The 20,377-nt window shown below is 43.3% G+C and overlaps 2 protein-coding genes across 2 annotated transcripts; both read left to right on the top strand.

Annotated features, from left to right (window-relative positions):
• Positions 1-3,083: 3,083 nt before the first annotated feature.
• LOC139329952 (cytochrome P450 2J6-like) lies at positions 3,084-7,261 on the top strand. The gene is made up of 9 exons (XM_070960618.1): positions 3,084-3,275; positions 3,583-3,748; positions 3,837-3,989; positions 4,077-4,237; positions 4,379-4,555; positions 4,979-5,117; positions 6,542-6,729; positions 6,845-6,986; positions 7,077-7,261. Exons 1-9 carry the CDS (start codon positions 3,084-3,086, stop codon positions 7,250-7,252), a joined length of 1,494 nt encoding a protein of 497 aa, XP_070816719.1. The 3' UTR covers positions 7,253-7,261.
• An 8,688-nt stretch (positions 7,262-15,949) lies between these two features.
• On the top strand, positions 15,950-20,174 carry LOC139330066 (cytochrome P450 2J1-like). Its single transcript, XM_070960796.1, has 9 exons — positions 15,950-15,975; positions 16,065-16,089; positions 17,016-17,075; positions 17,581-17,746; positions 17,835-17,987; positions 18,380-18,511; positions 19,515-19,651; positions 19,767-19,908; positions 19,999-20,174. Exons 1-9 carry the CDS (start codon positions 15,950-15,952, stop codon positions 20,172-20,174), a joined length of 1,017 nt encoding a protein of 338 aa, XP_070816897.1.
• The last annotated feature ends 203 nt before the right edge of the window (positions 20,175-20,377 follow it).

Below are 20,377 nucleotides of genomic sequence, written 5' to 3'. Positions count from 1 at the left end.
CCTTGAATACGAACCTCCTTGAATAAACATGACCTGCATGACTTAAGTATCTTCACAGACACTGTTTATGAGATGTTCCTTTTGCCCTTGTGATGTTGTAATGACAACATGTATGAAGATTTCATAAATACACAATCTTCAAGCTTACAAACTGTATTGACTGAATTTTGTTAGGTCATGTATAAACCATTACTTAATGAACTTAAAAAATTTACAAAGCATTTTAATACATTTGTTAATGACTAATAAATGATATACTAATTTGTGTCACAAACCTTTTTTAAGTTATTGGTAAAAACACAACATAACATAGATTCATGGCTGGTGACTTATTTAAAAACAACTGGAAGCAACCATTTTTGTTTATAATTAATAGTTTGTTAGTAATTCATTTACTCTTACATCTATTTAACACATAGATTGCTGCAATTGTCTCCACGATTGTCGAATTTTCTGAGCATTTTACATTAACATTTCATGATCAAGATTTGCAAATGTTAACATGAACACATAGTAAAAATAGCTAAAAAAGAGGGTAAGCAATCCCTTCTGAACTAAATTTTGCTAGCACTTTAAGTAAAATCTGCCACAACTCTATTTTTGATGGATGAGGCATCAGTGTGCACAATTAAAACACACAAAAAAAGAGAAACCATTTAACTTCGAAGCCTACTTACCCACAGTGGAAGCACAAATATCAAGGAAACATGACCCAATCAGCCGGGTTTGCAGCTGCATGGAGGACAGAACAAAATTGACTTGCAGACACGTTGTCACAGAGAAGTGCGCGGTGGAATCGCGGGGTAACAACCATGTGAGGTTTCAGTTTTTTTAGCTTTTAGCTCGCTAACCACAAAACGTCCCTGCATAACACTGTCTCTGTCAAAATGCAGTCTTGTTAAAGCTGCTTGTTGGGCAAACAAACTCTTCCTAAGCATGTTAACTTTATCCAAGCACATATGTCCTTGTAGCTCAGTTTAGCATCTTTTAGCTGTATATAAAAAGATCTTTTCTCTTGAACAGCGCAACAATCCACATTTACTTAAACTTTGTTAACAGTTGCCATGATGAAATAACGTGTTATCCAGCAACACGTGCATTGCGTTCAGAGACCACTCGGAAAAACGTTTTAATCTACACTTCAGGTACAGGTAGGGATGGGAATTGATAAGGATTTAACGATTCCGAATCCATTATCGATTTTGCTTATCAATCCGATTCCTTATCGATTCTCATTAGGTGAGGAAATAAAAGAGTACAAATGGATTTGTTTGCATTAACTGTCTTTTATATTTTTATCTCTGCACAGAAAATATAACATATACAGTATGCACAAATGATGTGTGACGTAACCTCAGAACAAACCTAAAAAGTAGGTGAGCTACTTCTCAGAGTAGGGAACGAATGAAGTAGAACTACACGAGTTAAAATAACAACATGCAACTCTGACAGAATTAAAATTTCTGATTTTCATTTTAACAGATATGCCAGATAAAATGCAATGAATTAACCTACCGAAATTCAGGGGCATCTACAGTGGCAAAAGGGTGCAAACATTTCACCACAAATCTAGTGACCGCTCTGTGACATTCCTTTATCCTGGTCTCGGTCATTTTACTCTTCCCTGCCTCAGTGAAAGGAGTGGATAGTGGTACGCGAGACCTGCCGGTGCCCACTGCAGCCTCTGAGGCAGCCTGACTCTGCCAGTCATCGTCATCTAAATTTGATGGAAGGACATGGAGATGGTTCATATGGCAAAAGCAGTTTACACAGTGAAATGGCACTAACCTTAACACAACAGACACGGCTTGTAAGAGTTCAACATTACCTTCGGCACTAATAACAAACGACACCCTGCCGCTAGATGCTCTGCCACGTCGCTAAGTAGCGTATCAACCACGTGACATTCCTGCAAATGAATTGCATGCTGTGTGGACAAATGTTTTAGCATGTTGGAGGTATTTCCCCCTTTGAAGAAATGAAAACTTTGCACGTGTTGCAAGTGGCCCTGGTGTCATCTTTTCGCGTGAAATATAGCCATACTTTGGAGCATTTCTGCCTCGACACCATATCGGCTACGTTCTAAATCAAAACAATGCAGCATGTGCAACGTTATCACGCATGTGCAAGACAGGTGGAGTCGATAAGCAGAATTGTTAACCAGGCAGGCAAACGATTCCAAGGAATTGAGCTACTGGGAGCCGCTTCTCAAAAAGAACCGGTTCTCAATTCCCATCCCAAGTAGGCCAAACAGTGTGGTTGATTTTGTTTTTTATTGACGTCCATTTCTGCCATTGTTTTGTATTTTGAGTGAATGATTACACTGGATTCGTCATCTGTCTGAATGGTTTCATAACAGCTCTGAAATGTTGCCTTTTCTTTCTGTGCGATTCCTCTATCATTCATTCATTTCATAATACAGAAAGTGTTACACCCTACAATGTTATCTTCTATTCGGGAAAAGTAATGAGTATTTATAATATATATATAATATACGTTGAGTCATTATGTAGAAATGTTATTATACCTTTAACACAATCACACAGTGCTTGCGAAAGTACTGAAAATTGTGTGTTTGTCGGTGTTCTTTTGTTTAACATAAGTGATGACAGTAGAATAGAGCTTTATCTGCCCAGTTACCTTTATGCTAAATCTCTGAGCATTTAGATGCCTTTCATTCCCACTGCACTTTGTATTGTTGGTTTAATTCTATTTACAAAATCCAAAGTCTGAGGTCACTGGAAGACAGCGGAGGTCTTTCATGCAGTGTGTGTTATATTGTTCAGTTGAGATGGCCGTGCTCATGAACGGCTGCCATAATATTGTTATATTCAAGTAAAATGGATTTTTAATGTTTTGTTGAAAGACCATTTTGTTAATCATGTACTACATCATCACGTTAGGTTTTATCATATGAGATCTTGCTTGTCATGGGAAAAAGGAGGTGTGTCTATAGGTGGTTATGTAAGAACAACTATCACAAGGTCCTTTGTGCATACAGACATTATAAAACAACTGGTATTCAAGTGAGGAGGACAAAAGCTCAGACCTTCCTCCTGCTGCTGGTTCAACTCTCTTCAACAATGTGGCTTTATAATTTTTTACTGAGTTTTGACCTCAAGGCCATATTCCTGTTTATTCTTATTTTTATCCTAATTACAGACTTCCTCAAACACAAAAACCCTCCAGATTTTCCTCCAGGACCGTTGGCTCTTCCTTTTGTTGGGAACATCCTCAGTGTGGACAAAAAACATCCACACATTTATTTTACCAAGGTAAAGATTAATACACAGAAGGTTTCACCTTACAGTGCCTGTAATCACGAAGGATTAAAGATGAAAATTTAGATCATTACTTAAGGTTTACATCAGTATCTTTTAGTTTTGTGAAAGCTCTTTAAAAGAGTTTTCTAGTTTTGTTTATCCATCAATTGTTGCTGTGCACATTTTCATTTTGAAGTGTGAATTTTATTGAGACATTCTAATAATTTCAATTCATTCAACTTAAAAATGTACCGTAGCTTTAAGTTTGCACACTTTTGTTGTTGTGGTTCATCACTGTTCCTTCATGTATTGTCTGCAGCTGGCTGACATCTATGGAAATGTGTTCAGCGTCCGCCTCGGCGGTGACAAGTTGGTGTTTGTGTCTGGATACAAGATGGTGAAGGAAGCCATTGTGGCACAAGCCGAGAACTTTGTGGATCGACCGTACAATCCATTGATGGACAGATTTTACTCAGGAACCACAGGTGCACAAATCTGTCTTTTCTCTCATGCTGCAGAGAAATAACTTCCCCTGAACCATTAACCCTCTGTCCTCTGGATGCTTGTGTCTAGATGGTCTGTTCATGAGCAATGGTGAAATGTGGAAGACACAGCGACGCTTTGCTTTGTCTACCTTACGTAGTTTTGGCCTGGGCAAAAACAGCCTCGAGCAGAGTATCTGTGAGGAGATCCGACACCTGCAGGAGGAGATAGAGAAGGAAAAAGGTGGCACACAATGAGAATAAAATACAATTATGGTTGGTCGCCTCAGCTATTCAGCAATTGTCTAAACAGTGGACTCATTTCCTCCAGGTGAACCATTCAGTCCAGCAGGCCTCTTCAACAACGCTGTGTCCAACATCATTTGCCGGCTGGTGATGGGGAAACGATTTGAATACAATGACCACAAATTCCAGATGATGCTGAAGTATCTGTCCGAAATTCTTTATCTTGAGGGCTCTATATGGGGTCTGGTAAGTCAGCCATATCTAGTGGTTTCAGAGACAGCATTCTGGTGGGAGCCAATCCATAACCATCCGAGAGGCCAATGGTCGTGCTCATAACTTGATGATGTGAGTGAAAGTTTCTCTCATCTACTGATTTCTTCCAAATAGCTGTATGAGTCATTCCCTGGAGTGATGAAACACTTGCCAGGTCCTCACAACAAAATGTTCAGCCACTTCAACGCACTCCAAGACTTCATCACAGAGGAGGTGAAGAGTCACAAGAAGGACCTGGACTACAACAATCCCCGGGACTACATTGATACTTTCATCATTGAAATGGAGAAGGTATGTGAACAACAGCATTGCGCACACGTGATTTTTTTTTCTCCCAACTCTGTTCCACCAAGTCCTGCCCCACTGTGTTTTGATTGGCTAGTGCTCGTTGGTCAGAAAGCCTTTGGCTCACAGTACAAAGAGTGACAAAGCTCAAGTAGGGAGGAGGTTGTAGTGGATGTATGGATCAAACACAGGACTCATACCGAAGACAAACCAAACAGTGACTTATTATTTTCAGTTTTCGGCCACAGTTTGATTGTGTTTAGGCACTAAAACAAGTTGTTTAGGTTTAGGAAAAGATCAGGATTTGGCTTAAAGTATACTCTTTGATGCTCGAATAGAGGCAGTAAGTACTAGCCAACAATATTGTACACACTACACTGTGTAGGCCCTGCTGTCAATCAACTGTATCTTCTCTGCATTTCTAAATAGCACAAAGAGACCAACCTGGGCTTTACTGAGACCAATCTGGCCCTGTGTTCTCTGGATCTATTCCTGGCTGGAACTGAGACAACAGCCACCACTTTGCTGTGGGCTTTGGTTTTCCTCATCAAACACCCCGATATCCAGGGTAGGTCACACACTAGGCCTACAATGAGCTACCTGAAAAACAACCATAGCTAGTAGAATTAGTGGACAGAACTTCTGGGCCTGAATGAGAAAGTGCCTTGAACTTGCATTCTTTCTAAGGGCCAGCGGGGGGGCAACCTCCATCCATCCATCCATTATCTATACCGCCTATCCCTTTCGGGGTTGCGGGGGGCTGGAGCCTATCCCAGCTACAATGGGCGAGAGGCGGGGTACACCCTGAACCGGTTGCCAGCCGATTGCAGGGCCACATGCAAAGACAGACAAACATTCACACTCACACTCACACCTACGGACAATTTAGAGTCATCAATTAACCTAATGAGCATGTTTTTGGTCTGTGGGAGGAAGCCGGAGTACCCGGAGAGAACCCACGCATGCACGGGAAGAACATGCAAACTTCACACAGAAAGGCCCCGCCTGACCCGGGGATCGAACCGGCAACCTTCTTGCTGTGAGGCACCCGCACTACCTGCTGCCCCACCGTGCAGCCGGGGGCAACCTCACTGGTTCAAAACAAAGTCAATGACTATTTTGATTTATAACCAGTAAACAGTCGCCTCATGAGTTTATGATCTCATTTGCTTGTTTCAAGCCATTTTCAATACAGCATGATGTTTAATTCAATAACCGTGGGCCCATGTAGAACTAAATACACTATAAAGCAGGGTGTGCTTTAGGGCATGGTTGCAAATCACTACCACAACTTGTCTTCAAATTCTCTTGTTATCAAATCGGGATACAGGTACAGCGATGCGTACCCATGGCAGCTCCACCCTCTCATCCAAACATGGGCACATCTGGCTCCAAAAAGCCAAGATTTCCACAATGCCAACCTCTTTCAAAAATGGCAGTCGCAAACCAATGGGTGACATCATGTTGGTTATGTCCACTCTTTGTTATACAGTCAATGGAAACAACACGGAAAGAACATCAAATGAGTATACAGCCATGCTAGCAGCTCTGCGGGACTCTACCTGTCAATCCATCCAATAGCTGTTGAGATATTTCAGTCTGGACCAAAGTGGTGGACTGACAGACCAACTGGTTGCCAGTGGCATTGTCATGCCACTAGCATGGCTAATGATAAGAACTGTTCGTATGCCACATTTTCTCTTTGAAAGGCTTCCAAAAAGGATTTACTGGCATTTAAAGGCAATATGTCCTGATTTGATCCCCACATCTACAAGTTAGTGGACAAACCTTTGAGGTACTGTAACAGAGCAGTTGTAGCAATGTTCAGCTACTACGCCACATGAAAAAGTTCAAGGCAGCAACCTGTTGCCTCCAATCATCCTTATTTGTTAGCAACCTTTGGAGGAAATGAAAGGAAAACTTCACAGTTTTCCAAGTCTGTCTTAAAGCAATACTCACAAGCCCATTTCTTCAATTTTTTTGTATTTCTAGATAAAGTCCATGCAGAGATAGACAGAGTCATTGGACAGAACCGCCTGCCCTCCATGGCTGACAGAGCCAACCTGCCCTACACTGATGCCGTCATCCACGAGATCCAGAGGGTCGGAAATATCATTCCTCTCAATGGATTCAGAATGGCCGCCAAGGACACAAGACTGGGTGGTTACTTCATACCCAAGGTGCATTTAGTACAGTCATTTTAAGTCAGAACAGAATTATGTCTTGAAAGTTTTGGAGGAATGAAAGTGTTGTTTCAGCAATGCATGGTGTTAACATAAGGGTCTTGTTTTTTAGGGTACATCCATAATGCCCAACTTGACCTCTGTGCTGTTCGACAAGACTGAATGGGAGACTCCAGACAGCTTCAACCCAGGACATTTCCTCAATGCTGAGGGAAAGTTTGTGAAGAGAGAAGCTCTCCTGCCTTTCTCTGCAGGTAAACCACATTCACCTCAATCTTTAGCACAACCTCAACCAGAATATAAGTGTCATCCTGAGATCTTAAACCTTCCTGTGGACTCTTTAGGGAAACGTGTGTGTCTCGGAGAAGGCCTCGCCAAGATGGAGCTGTTCCTGTTTCTTGTCGGTTTACTACAGAAGTTCTCTTTCTCCGTTCCTGATGGAGTTGAGCTGAGTACAGAAGGAGTTACTGGAACTATACGTGTACCACACCCCTACAAGGTTTATGCCAAGGCTCGCTGAACTATGCAGCATCTTACTCAACAACTTTACATCCAACTGATATGAAACAAATAAGACTTTGCTTTTTCTAACCTGCTTGCTGTGATGACTAAATTTCCCCAGTGTGAGATCAATAAAGTCCTATCTATCTATCTATCTATCTATCTATCTATCTATCTATCTATCTATCTATCTATCTATCTATCTATCTATCTATCTATCTATCTAAAATCGACTTACAGACGCGATGTCACGGAGAAGTGCACGGTTTCAGTTTTTTTCAGTTGCTCACCACAAAACTTCCCTGCATAACACTGTCTCTGTCAAAATGTGGTCTTGTTAAAGCTGCTTGTTGGGCAAACAAACTCTTCCTGAGCATGTTAACTTTATTCAGCACATATGTCCTTGTAGCTCAGTTTAGCATGTTTTAGCTGCAATGATGCTCGTTTAGCCTTTATCATCACTCTGAGCTCATCCCCACAAACTTACGTAAACACACTTTCTTGTCTTCAACTTCCATATTTAAAAAATAAATAAATAAATAAAAATCTCATTTTCTTTTGGACAGCGCAACAATCCGCATCAACTTTTTGTTGACAAGCGCAATGATGAAATGACGGCTTATTAAGCGATGCGTACGTTGTGTTCAGAGGCCACTCTGTAAAACGTGTTAATCTACACTTCTGGTATAGGCTACTAATTTTGTGACTTTACTGCTGACGAAAGAATTCAAGTAATTGTTTTGTTGTATATAGGAACTGCCTCTCCAGAAGAGATCAAAGGGTCTGAATGTGATTCAGCAGAGGCCAACACATGTAAATCCATCCATCCATTATCTGTACCGCCTATCCCTTTCGGGGTTGCGGGGGGCTGGAGCCTATCCCAGCTACAATGGGCGAGAGGCGGGGTACACCCTGAACCGGTCGCCAGCCGATTGCAGGGCCAACACATGTAAATTTCTGTCCTAAACAGTTAGTGCTGCAATTCAGTTTTCACCATCAAACTGCAGATAAGATTCATCATTCATCAATTTATTGCTTGGTCCACAAAATAACATAATAGTGAAAACTGACTGATCTTATGAGTGTGCCCAGTGTGTATATACCATGGTTTTTTGTTTTGTTTTGTTTTTGTTTTTTTTATTGTTTTGTAAATGAATGCTGAGCTTGTTTTGTGTTATTGGCTAAAGCCTAAATGAGGACAAAGTGTCAGTTTCAGGTTTGTTTAATGGGTCCGTTCAAGTTGGTTAAATAACACAAGGGGTACTTATATAAAAATATATTATTGATATATTGTGTAGACCAAACAGTGTGGTTGAATTACAGTAGCTTTTTTATTGATGTCAATTTCTGCCATTGTTTTCTATTTGAGTGAATGATTTTTCTAGATTTGTCATCTGTCTGAATGATTTTATAACAGCTGTGAAATGTTGCCTTTTCTTTCTGTGGGATTCCTCTATCACCAGAGTCATTCATTCATTTCAAAATGCAGAAAGTGTTATAGCCTACAATGTTATCTTCTGTTTGGGAAAAGTAATGAGTATCTGCAATTGTGTAAAAATAAATCACTGACAGTCTGACTGATATTCACCTTTGTTATGGGGTCAATACGTCAGTCCTCATAATATAAACCATCAGCTTTAGGTTAAGGTTATGGTAAGTCTCCAAGAAATGAATGTAAGTCTATGTAAACTGCCTTTCCTGTCACTCTCCAGCTGTTGCTATCAAAAATGAAGTAGAAATGTAGAAAAAAAAAAAAAAAAAAATCCATCTCTGACCAAAATAAAAATTAGGCTACGAAAGCATGGCTCTGTTTACAGTTATAAAATAAAAGCATTTTCTGCTGATGCACTGCCAGAAAAAGGAGGATCCCCAGGCTGGCTTCAATATTGAAACCCTGCTAGTTTGCACCATGGACCTGATTGAAGCTGGTACAGAAACAACTGCCACCACTTTACATTGGGCCCTTGCTTCGACTACGACTCTGCTTCCTCAATCAGAGAAAGTTCAGGAAGAGATAGACAGAGTGACAGTCTCGTCAGCCCAACCCAACCGACAGACCCAACCTGCCTTACACGGACGCTGTCATCCATGAGTCTCAAAGGATGGCAAATATTGTTCCTCTGGGATTACCTAAAATGGCCAGTAAAGACACCACACTGGGAGAATTCTTCTTCATACCTAAGGTACAGGAGTCCAGCCAAAGTCACCCAGGGAAGCATAACAAGCTATAAAATTTATGAATTACTTCTACATAACTGATGCCAACATTTTATGACTTGTTTTCCAGGGCACAGCTATTAACACGATGCTTGAGTCTGTGCTGTATTTCTTGGTAGCTTTGTTGCACCTGATGGGAAACCTGCCTTACACATATATCATTAATACACCTGTGTGAGATTACCCAGATTTTAAGGTCACATATGACAGCTTTTTACTAATATTATAGTTAATTTACACTTCTGCAAAACTTATTGTGGCAGTGTTACTTTCTCACTCTGTGTGAAGACATTTAAACACACTTACGCTTGTACAGATTTGGTATTGTCGTGAAATGTGAAGGCCAAATGCACAAACCACAAAGGCCCAAAACGCTCAAATTCAGCTATCCAATTGTTTCAGAAAAAATCTTCTTGAAGGTGTCCAAATAAAGATCTGCAGGAGTCAGAGGTCCAAGGAGCAAAGTACTTTACTGCCAGCAACACAGCGGAACACGCTCAGAAACGCACAGCATGCAATTCTGATGAACTCCAACTTACAATGGTCTGCGCTCTGTCTTTTATGCAGTTCAGCTCAGTGTTCACCACGGCCCTGGGGGCATCTTCTCTTTTTTCTAAAATTACATTATCTTCTGGCAGCTGTTCTGCTCTGAATTTCCCTATCTTTCCCAGGTCTGTATTGATACATTAAAAGTGCATTCCAAGGATGCACTCTTTTTATTTTCTTTCCATCCATCCATCCATCCATCCATCCATCCATCCATCCATCCATCCATCCATCCATCCATCATGTCCTGGGTCTTCCACGGGGCCTCCTCCCGGTGGGACATGCCTGGAACACCTCCCTAAGGAAGCGTCCAGGGGGCATCCGATAAAGATGCCCGAGCCACCTCAGCTGACTCCTCTCGATGTGGAGGAGCAGCGACTCTACTCTGAGCTCCTCCCGCGTGACAGAGCTCCTCACCCTATCGCTAAGGGAGCGCCCTGCCACCCTGCGGAGGAAAGTCATTTCAGCCGTTTGTATTCGGGACCTCGTTCTTTTGGTCATGACCCAAAGTCCATGAACATAGGTGTGGGTAGGAACGTAGATTGACCGGTAAATCGAGAGCTTCGCCTTTCGGCTCAGCTCCTTCTTCACCACGATAGACCGGTACAGCGACCGCATTACTGTGGCCGCTGCACCGATCCGGCTGTCAATCTCACGCTCCATCCTTCCCTCACTCATGAACAGGATCCCAAGATACTTAAACTCCTCCACTTGAGGCAGGAACTCTCCCCCAACCTGAAGGGAGCAAGCCACCTTTTTCCGGTCGAGAACCATGGCCTCGGACTTGGAGGTGCTGACTCTCATCCCAGCTGCTTCACACTTGGCTGTGAACCGCCCCAGTGCATGCTGAAGGTCCTGGCTCGAGGGAGCCAACAAGACAACATCATCTGCGAAAAGCAGAGACGAAATCTGCCGGCTCCTGAACCGAACCCCCTCCAGCCCCTGGCTGTGCCTAAAAATTCTGTCCATAAAAATGATGAACAGAAACGGTAACAGAGGGCAGCCCTGCCGGAGTCCAACATGCATTCGGAACAGGTCCGACTTACTGCAGACCAAGCTCCTGCTCCGGTTGTACAGGGACTATATAGCCCTCAACAGAGGGCCTCCAACCCCATACTCCCAGAGCACCTCCCACAGAATGATGCGAGGGACACGGTCGAATGCCTTCTCCAAGTCCACAAAGCACATGTGGACTGGTTGAGCAAACTCCCATGAACCCTCAAGCACCCTGTGGAGGGTTTAGAGCTGGTCCAGTGTTCCACGGCCAGGACGAAAACCACATTGTTCCTCCTGAATCCGAGGTTCAACTATCGGCCGGATTCTCCTCTCCAGTACCCTGGAATAGACTTTCCCAGGGAGGCTGAGGAGTGTGATCCCCTGAGAGTTGGAACACACCCTTTTTAAAAAGAGGGACCACCACCCCAGTCTGCCAGTCCAGAGGCACCGTCCCCGACTGCCACGTGATGTTGCAGAGGCATGTCAACCAAGACAGTCCTACAACATCCAGAGACTTGAGGCACTCAGGGCGGATCTCATCCACCCCCGGTGCTCTGCCACTGAGGAGCTTGCAAACTACCTCAGTGACTTCAGTCCCGGTGATGGATGAATCGACCTCCAAGTCCCCAGTCTCTGCTTCCTCTACAGAAGACATGACAGTTGGATTGAGGAGATCCTCGAAGTATTCCTTCCACCACCCGACAATATCCCCAGTCGAGGTCAACAGCTCCCCACCTCCACTGTAAACAGTGTTGACAGAAAGCTGCTTCCTCTTCCTGAGGCGCCGAACGGTTTGCCAGAATTTCCTCAAGACCGACCAGTAGTCCTCCTCCATGGCCTCCCCGAACTCGGGGGTTGCCGCCACGACAGGCACCACCAACTTTACGGCCACAGCTACGGACAGCTGCATCAACAATGGAAGTGGAGAACATGGTCTGTTCGGACTCAATGTCTCCAACCTCCCTCGGAATCTGGTCGAAGCTCTCCTAGAGGTGGGTGTTGAAAACCTCCCTGACAGTGGGTTCTGCCAGACATTCCCAACAGACCCTCACAGTACGTTTGGGTCTGCCAAGTCCGTCCCGCTTCCTCCCCTGCCAGCGAATCCAACTCACCACCAGGTGGTGATCAGTTGACAGCTCAGCCCTTCTCTTTACCTGAGTGTCCAAGACATACCGCTGAAGGTCAGATGATACAACTACAAAGTCGATCATGGACCTCCGGCTTAGGGTGTCCTGGTGCCACGTGCACTGATGACACCCCTATGCCTGAACATGGTGTTCCTTATGGACAAACTGTGACTAGCACAGAAATCCAATAACAGAACACCACTCGGGTTCAGATCGGGGAGGCTGTTCCTCCCAATCACACCCCTCCAGGTATCATTGTCGCTACCCACGTGAGCAGTGAAGTCCCCCAGCAGAACAATGGAGTCCCCGGTTGGAGCACTTTCCAGTACCCCTCCCAGGGACTCCAAGAAGGCCGGGTACTCTACACTGCTGTTCGGCCCATAGGCCGAAACAACAGTGAGAGACCTATCCCTGACCTGAAGGCGCAGGGAAACGACCGTCTCGCTCAGTGGGGAGAACTCCAACACATGGCGGCTGAGCTGGGGGGCTATAAGCAAGCCCACACCAGCTCGCCACCTCTCACCACGGGCAACTCCAGAGTAGAAGAGAGTCCAGCCTTTCTCAAGGAGTTAGGTTCCAGAGCGCAGACTGTGCGTGGAGGTGAGCCCGACTATCTCTAGCCGGTACCACTCAACCTCCCGCACTAGCTCAGGCTCTTTCCCCCCCAGCGAGGTGACATTCCATGTCCCCATAGCCAGAGTCGTTGTCCAGGGTTTGGGTCGTTGGGACCCCCGCCCACGACCGCCATCCATATCACATAGCACCGGCCCCTTCTGCATCCTTCTTGCGGGTGGTGGGCCTACGGGAAGGCAGGCCCACATCGCTCCTTCGGGCTGTGCCCGGCCGGGTCCCGTGGGCAAAGACCCGGCTACCAGGCGCTCGCCTGCGAGCCCCAACCCCAGGCCTGGCTCCAGGGTGGGGCCCCGGTGATGCCAATCCGGGCGACGTACGCTTCCTTGATTTGTCTTGCTTCATAAGTGGCTTTTGAACCGCTCTTAGTCTGACCCGTCACCTAGAACCTGTTTGCCTTGGGAGACCCTACCAGGGGCATTAAGCCCTGGACAACATAGCCTCTAGGATCATTCGGGTGCTCAAACTCTTCCACCACGATAAGGTGTCGGTTCAAGGAGGAGATTTTCTTTCTATTCTTCCTAAATTACACCATTAGCTTTCGGTCGTTACGGGCTCTGTTTTTTAAAAACATTAACAAATCACAGTTTATTACCATAAACGCATATTATAGAGTAATGAACTTGTATTGAGTCATATATTGAATCATAGAGTGATTATAAGAACATTCAATCCATCAGTAATCATACTAAAACACACAATTATGGGTTATAAGAAAATACATGATCAAGGCTTTGTTCAGACAGTAAGATTATATAAAGGCACGCAAAGAAGTAGCTGCCAAGACAGATGCAAAGACATCTGTAAGGCCATGGAAAGTCCCAGAAAGCCCTGATAGGGATGCTCTAGGATATCATGATCGTTCTACCTCTGCCACAGCACATCGGCTGTTACCAGGTGTCACTCTGAGCAAACTATCTATCATCACAGTATCACAACCTAACAAATCATTTCTACTACAATATCAGACTCAATAAATCAGCCATTTTCAGCTACCATTGATTATAACATTATACTCCATTTCTTCAGTTAACACATATCATCCATCCATCCATCCATTTTTTATGCCGCTTATCCCTTGCGGGGGAGCTGGAGCCTATCTCAGCTGTCAACGGGCGGGAGGTGGGGTACACCCTGGACCGGTCGCCAGCCGATCGCAGGGCAACACATATCATCATCATCACGTATTTGTTACTATTTCTTCAGTTAACACATATCATCATCACATATTTGTTAGAAAAAATTATACTGCAGTATCTAATGTATTTATCTATCACTGGTCTGAAAAGCTTTCCTCTATGGGATCTCAGATAATTTATTGACTTGGTCAATAACTTGAGATATTCAGAAACTGTTGAGCCATCAAGTGTTACATAATATAAAGAGCTAATTATGTTTTGATCATTAGTCTTGAGCAACATGAGACCATGATATATTATGTGTTTTGTATATTACAACACAATCTCTCACGCAAAGGCTCCGGAGTAATTATACATGATTTGCTTCACGTCATAAAATCAAAGTACAACGCACAAACCAAAGCCTCAGTCTTAAATACAAGTATATTAACCTCTATATCTATCACTGACTGAGTCAATGTTGACGCTATCTACAACCTACTTGCATCAGGTTGGGTACTTATCTTTGGAAATATTATATGTCAGCCCTTGAGAAAGATAAATACATTTAAAATTAGCCTCCTTGATTTTGTTAGTACTAAATGAAAAAATGCATTCTGTTGTATGCACATAACCTTGTATCTTCATCTGAAGCCATGTCTACATCATTTTCACAGATTATAGATAGACATAGACAAAGACAAACTTTATTGTCATTCAGTAAACAGCAGGTGTACACTGAACTGAAATCTCTATTGCAGCAGGCTGAGCACAGTGTGTGTGTGTGTGTGTGTGTGTGTGTGTGTGTGTGTGTGTGTGTGTGTGTGTGTGTGTGTGTGTGTGTGTGTGTGTGTGTGTGTGTTCTTGCAAGACTGAAACGTGTGTATGTATGTACAGTATATGTATATGTATATATGAAGAGTATGTGGTGAAAATATTTACAATTATTGTAAAGAATGTTAAAATAAACATCAGAATAATTTTGTATATATACAATGTATAAATAAACAGTACGAAAAATAAACAGTGTGTACAATACACAGTAGAATATAGGTTAAGTTAAAAAATGCCAGCAGGGATATGCGGTAAGTGAAAAACGGTGAAAAACAAGCACCACAAATATACAGTTTAGTAATTTTAAAGTGCATATGAGAAGAATGACCTGAGGTGACAACAGTGGCGCAAAAGATACTCCTTTAGAGTTCAGCAGCCTGATGGCCTGGGGGGAAAGGTTGTTGCAGAACCTGGTGGTCCTGCACTGAATGATGCAGAACCTCTTTCCAGAGGCCGGCAGGGAGAACAGACCATGGTGGGGATATGAAGAGTCCCTGATAATGTTAACAGCACGGGATATGCAGCGTTTAGGTGCAATGTCCTGAATGGAGGGGAGAGAAGTCCCAATGATTCTCTCCGTTCTCATGTTCTTCCCGTCAGCAGCACTGCAGCCTCCACACCACACTGAGATACAGCTAGTCAAGATGCTCTCTATGGTGCTTCTATAGAATGTAGTGAGGATGGGCGGGGGCAGGTGGGCTCTCCTCATCCTGCGCAGAAAGTGCAGGCATTGCTGTGCCCTTTTCACCAGTGACGTGGTGTTCACAGACCAGGTGAGGTCGTCTGTGATGTGCACCCCCAGGAACTTGGTGCTGCTGACCTCCATAGCCGTGTTGTTGAGGAGAAGTGGAGCGTTACTGAGCTGGTTCTTCCTGAAGTCAACAATGATCTCTTTGGTTTTATCCAAGTTTAGGATCAGGTTGTTGACTTTGCACCAGCTCACCAGCTGCTCCACCTCCTCTCTGTAGGCCAGGTCGTTGTCATCCCTGATGAGGCCCACTACTGTTGTGTCATCTGCGAACTTCACAAAGTGGTTGGTGGCAGCCTTGGGGACGCGGTCATGTGTCAGGTTGAACAGCAGAGGGCTCAGGACACAGCCCCGAGGGGAGCCTGTGTTGAGTGTGATGACACAGGAGGTGTTCTGTCCGACACGCACCGACTGAGGTCTTTCATTGAGGAAGTCAAGCAGCCAGTTACACAGGGGGGTGCTGATTAGCGATAGTTTGGAGAAGTCAGGCATTTGCTGAAATGGCGGGAACATGGAGGGACTGGCAGTGAGCTTCACACACTGACTGCACAGACTCTTTTGACTCTTTTTGAAGCGACTCAGGCCGAAATTTTCACAGATGATAACATGTTAAAGTTTTATTCACATTATGTTTAATCACGTTCGCTGGCTTTCTTCTTAACTCTGTCGTGTCATCTGGTTTCCCATATTTGCCTTGAAGTTATCCAAACTACAGGGCGTAAAGGGGATGTGAAGCCACTGACAGGCAACCAAATGAAACGCACCGTTAATTCTCACAGAATTGCAGTTTCTCTGAGTTTAAACATTGTTGTAAACATTTAGGATTATCTCAGTACACAACGCAAAAAAATATATAATATAGGCCGAGTTGTTTTGAGACATTTCAATGTAGAAATGTTATTGTACCTTTAAGACAATCACACAGTGTTTGCGAAGGTATTGAAAATTGTGTGTTTGTCAGTGTTCTTGTGTCTAACATAAGTGATGACAGTAGAGTAGAGCTTTATCTGCCCAGTTACCTTAATGCTAAATCTCTGAGCATTTAGATGCCTTTCATTCCCACTGCACTTTGTATTGTTGGTTTAATTCTATTTCCAAAATCCAAAGTCTGAAGTCACTGGAAGACAGCGGAGGTCTTTCATGCAGTGTGTGTTATATTGTTCAGTTGAGATGGCCCTACTCATGAGCAGTTGCTATAATATTGTTATGTTCAATTGATTTTTAATGTTTTATTGAGAGACCATTTTGTTAATCATGTACTACTACTATCATCACGTTAGTTTTGATCATATGAGATCTTGCTTGTCATGGGAAAAAGAGGTGTGTCTGTCAGTGGTTATGTAAGAACAACTATCACAAGGCCCTTTGTACTTTCAGACATTATAAAACAACAGATATTTTAAGTGAGGAGGACAAAAGTCTCGAGAAGCTCGAACCTTCCTCCTGCTGCTGGTTCAACTCTCTTCAACAATGTGGCTTTATGATTTTTTACTGAGTTTTGACCTCAAGGCCATATTCCTGTTTATTCTTATTTTTATCCTAATTGCAGACTTCCTCAAATACAAGAACCCTCCATATTTTCCTCCAGGACCGTTCCCTCTTCCCTTTGTTGGGAATGTCTTTAGTGTGGACAACAAACATCCACACATTTATTTTACCAAGGTAAAGATTAAAACACAGAAGGTTTCACCGTATAGTGCCTGTAATCATGGATCAATATATATAGGATCAAAGATGAAAAATGATATCATTACTAAAGGCTTATATTGATATGTTTTAGTTTTGTTAAAGCTCTTTAAAAGTGATTTCTAGTTTTGTTTTTCCATTAATTTATGCAATTTTCATATTTTCATTTTGAAGTTGAATTTTGAATTTTAAATGAGACATTCTAATACGTTTAAATCAATTGAATAGAATTGAACATGCAGTTTGAGATTCATCACAGTATTGTGCATTTCCCATCAGGATAGTGGCATATGTGAATATGTTTCATTCATTCACCTTGAAAATGTACTGTAGCTTTAAGTTTGCACACTTTCGGAAATGTGCATTTACATTCAACTGAATTTAAGACAAAAGTCCAAATGATGCAGTAATGTGTTGTGGTTCATCCTTCATATATTGTCTGCAGCTGGCTGACATCTATGGAAATGTGTTCAACGTCCGCCTTGGCGGTGACAAGCTGGTGTTTGTGTCTGGATACAAGATGGTGAAGGAAGCCATTGTGGCACAAGCCGAGAACTTTGTGGATCGACCATACAGTCCAATGATGGACAGATTTTACTCAGGAACCAAAGGTGTACAAATCTGTCTTTTCTCTCATGCTGCAGAGAAATAACTTCCCCTGAACCACTAACCCTCTTTCCTCTGGATATTTGTGTCTAGATGGTCTGTTCATGAGCAATAGTGAAGTATGGAAGACACAGCGGCGCTTTGCTTTGTCTACCTTACGTAGTTTTGGCCTGGGCAAAAGCAGCCTCGAGCAGAGTATCTGTGAGGAGATCCGACACCTGCGGGAGGAGATAGAGAAGGAAAAAGGTGGCACACAATGAGAATAAAGCTAAATAAATTTAGCTCGCAGTACAAAGAGTGACAAAGCTCAAGTAGGGAGGAGGTTGTGGTGGATGAATGGATCAAACACAGGACTCTCATACCGAAGACAAACCAAACAGTGACTTATTATTTTCAGTTTTCAGTCACAGTTTGGTTAAGTTTAGGCACCAAAACAAGTTGTTTAGGTTTAGGAAAAGATCAGGATTTGGCTTAAAATATACTCTTTGATGCTCGAATAGAGGCAATAGTTTAGGCACCAAAACAAGTTGGTTAGGTTTAGGACAATAAGTACTAGCCAACAATATTGTACACACTGCTCTGTGTAGGCCCTCCTGTTAATCGACTGTGTCTTCTCTGCATTTCTGAATAGCACAAAGAGACTGACCTGGGCTTCACTGAGACCAATCTGGCCCTGTGCTCTCTGGATCTGTTCCTGGCTGGAACTGAGACAACATCCACCACTTTGCTGTGGGCTTTGGTTTTCCTCATCAAACACCCCGATATCCAGGGTAGGTCACACACTAGCCTACCTACCTGAAAAACAGCCATAGCCATGAATGTGAACCAAGCCTGAACGTGGAAGTGCCTTGAACTTGCATTCTTTCTAAGGGCCAGCAGGGGGCAACCTCACTGGCTCAAAACAAAGTGAGATTGTATGCATGCTTATGAGAAAATTTGATTTTGATTATTTTGAATTATTACCTCAGTAAACAGTTTCCTCATGAGTTTATGGTCTCATTCGTTTCAAGCCTTTTTCAATACAGCATGATGTTTAATTCAATAACTGGGGGCCCATGTAGAACTAAATACATTATAAAGCAGGGTGTGCTTTAGGGCATGGTTGCAAATCACTACCACAACTTGTCCTCATGTTCTCTGTCATCAAATCAGGATACAGGCACAGCGATGCATACCCATCGCAGCTCCACCCTTCATCCAAATATGGTCACTTCTGCCTCCAAAACGCCAAGACTGCCACAATGCCAACCTCTAGGTTTAGAAATGGCAGTCGCAAACTGATGGGTGACATCATGGTGGTTACGTCCACTCTTTGTTATACAGTCAATGGAAACAACACGGAAAGAACATCAAATGAGTATACAGCCATGCTAGCAGCTCTGCGGGACTCTACCTGTCAATCCATCCAATAGCTGTTGAGATATTTCATTCTGGACCTTTCTCTTTGAAAGGCTTCCAAAAAGGATTTACTGGCATTTAAAGGCAATATGTCCTGATTTGATCCCCACATCTACAAGTTCATGGATAAACCATTGAGGTAACAGAGCAGTTAAACCATTGAGATAAATGTTTTCTTTGTAGCAATGTTCAGCTACTACGCCACATGAAAAAGTTCAAGGCAGCAACCTGTTGCCTTCAACCATCTTTATTTGTATGCAACCTTTGGAGGAAATGAACGGAAAACTTCACAAGCTCATTCCTTCAATTTTCTTGTATTTCTAGATAAAGTCCATGCAGAGATAGACAGAGTCATTGGACAGAATCGCCTGCCCTCCATGGCTGACAGAGCCAACCTGCCCTACACTGATGCCGTCATCCATGAGATCCAGAGAGTCGGAAACATTGTTCCTCTCAGTGCACCCAGAATGGCCGCCAAGGACACAACACTGGGTGGTTACTTCATACCCAAGGTGCATTTAGTACAATCAATTTAAGTCTCAACAGAATTATGTCTTAAAGGTTTTGGAGGAATGAAAGTGTTGTTTCAGCAATGCATGGTATTAACGTAAGGGTCTTGTTCTTTAGGGTACGTCCATAATGCCCAACCTGACCTCTGTGCTGTTCGACAAGACTGAATGGGAGACTCCAGACAGCTTCAACCCGGGACATTTCCTCAATGCTGAGGGAAAGTTTGTGAAGAGAGAAGCTTTCCTGCCTTTCTCTGCAGGTAAACCACATTCACCTCAATCTTTAGCACAACCTCAACCAGAATATAAGTGTCATCCTGAGCTCTTAAACCTTCCTGTGGACTCTTCAGGGAAACGTGTGTGTCTCGGAGAAGGCCTCGCCAAGATGGAGCTGTTCCTGTTTCTTGTCGGTTTACTACAGAAGTTCTCTTTCTCCATTCCTGATGGAGTTGAGCTGAGTACAGAAGGAATTACTGGATCTACACGTGTACCACACCCCTACAAGGTTTATGCCAAGGCTCGCTGAATTATGCAGCATCTCACTCAACCACTTTACATCCAACTGATAAGAAACAGATGATACTAAAATTACATCAGGAGGAGAGAAGACTGTCAGCCTTTCACTGTTATGATTGCCTCATGTAGACCTGTTTATTGTCTCCACCTCTACATTTTGAAACCCAAGTCCAGTTGCCCTTCGATACAGACCTCCATGAATAAACATGACCT

This window comes from Chaetodon trifascialis, chromosome 4 (genome assembly GCF_039877785.1).
Source record: "Chaetodon trifascialis isolate fChaTrf1 chromosome 4, fChaTrf1.hap1, whole genome shotgun sequence".
NCBI lineage: Eukaryota > Metazoa > Chordata > Actinopteri > Chaetodontiformes > Chaetodontidae > Chaetodon > Chaetodon trifascialis.
The sequence above is the reverse complement of the archived record's forward strand: the minus strand, read 5'-3'. Positions and strand labels throughout refer to the sequence as shown.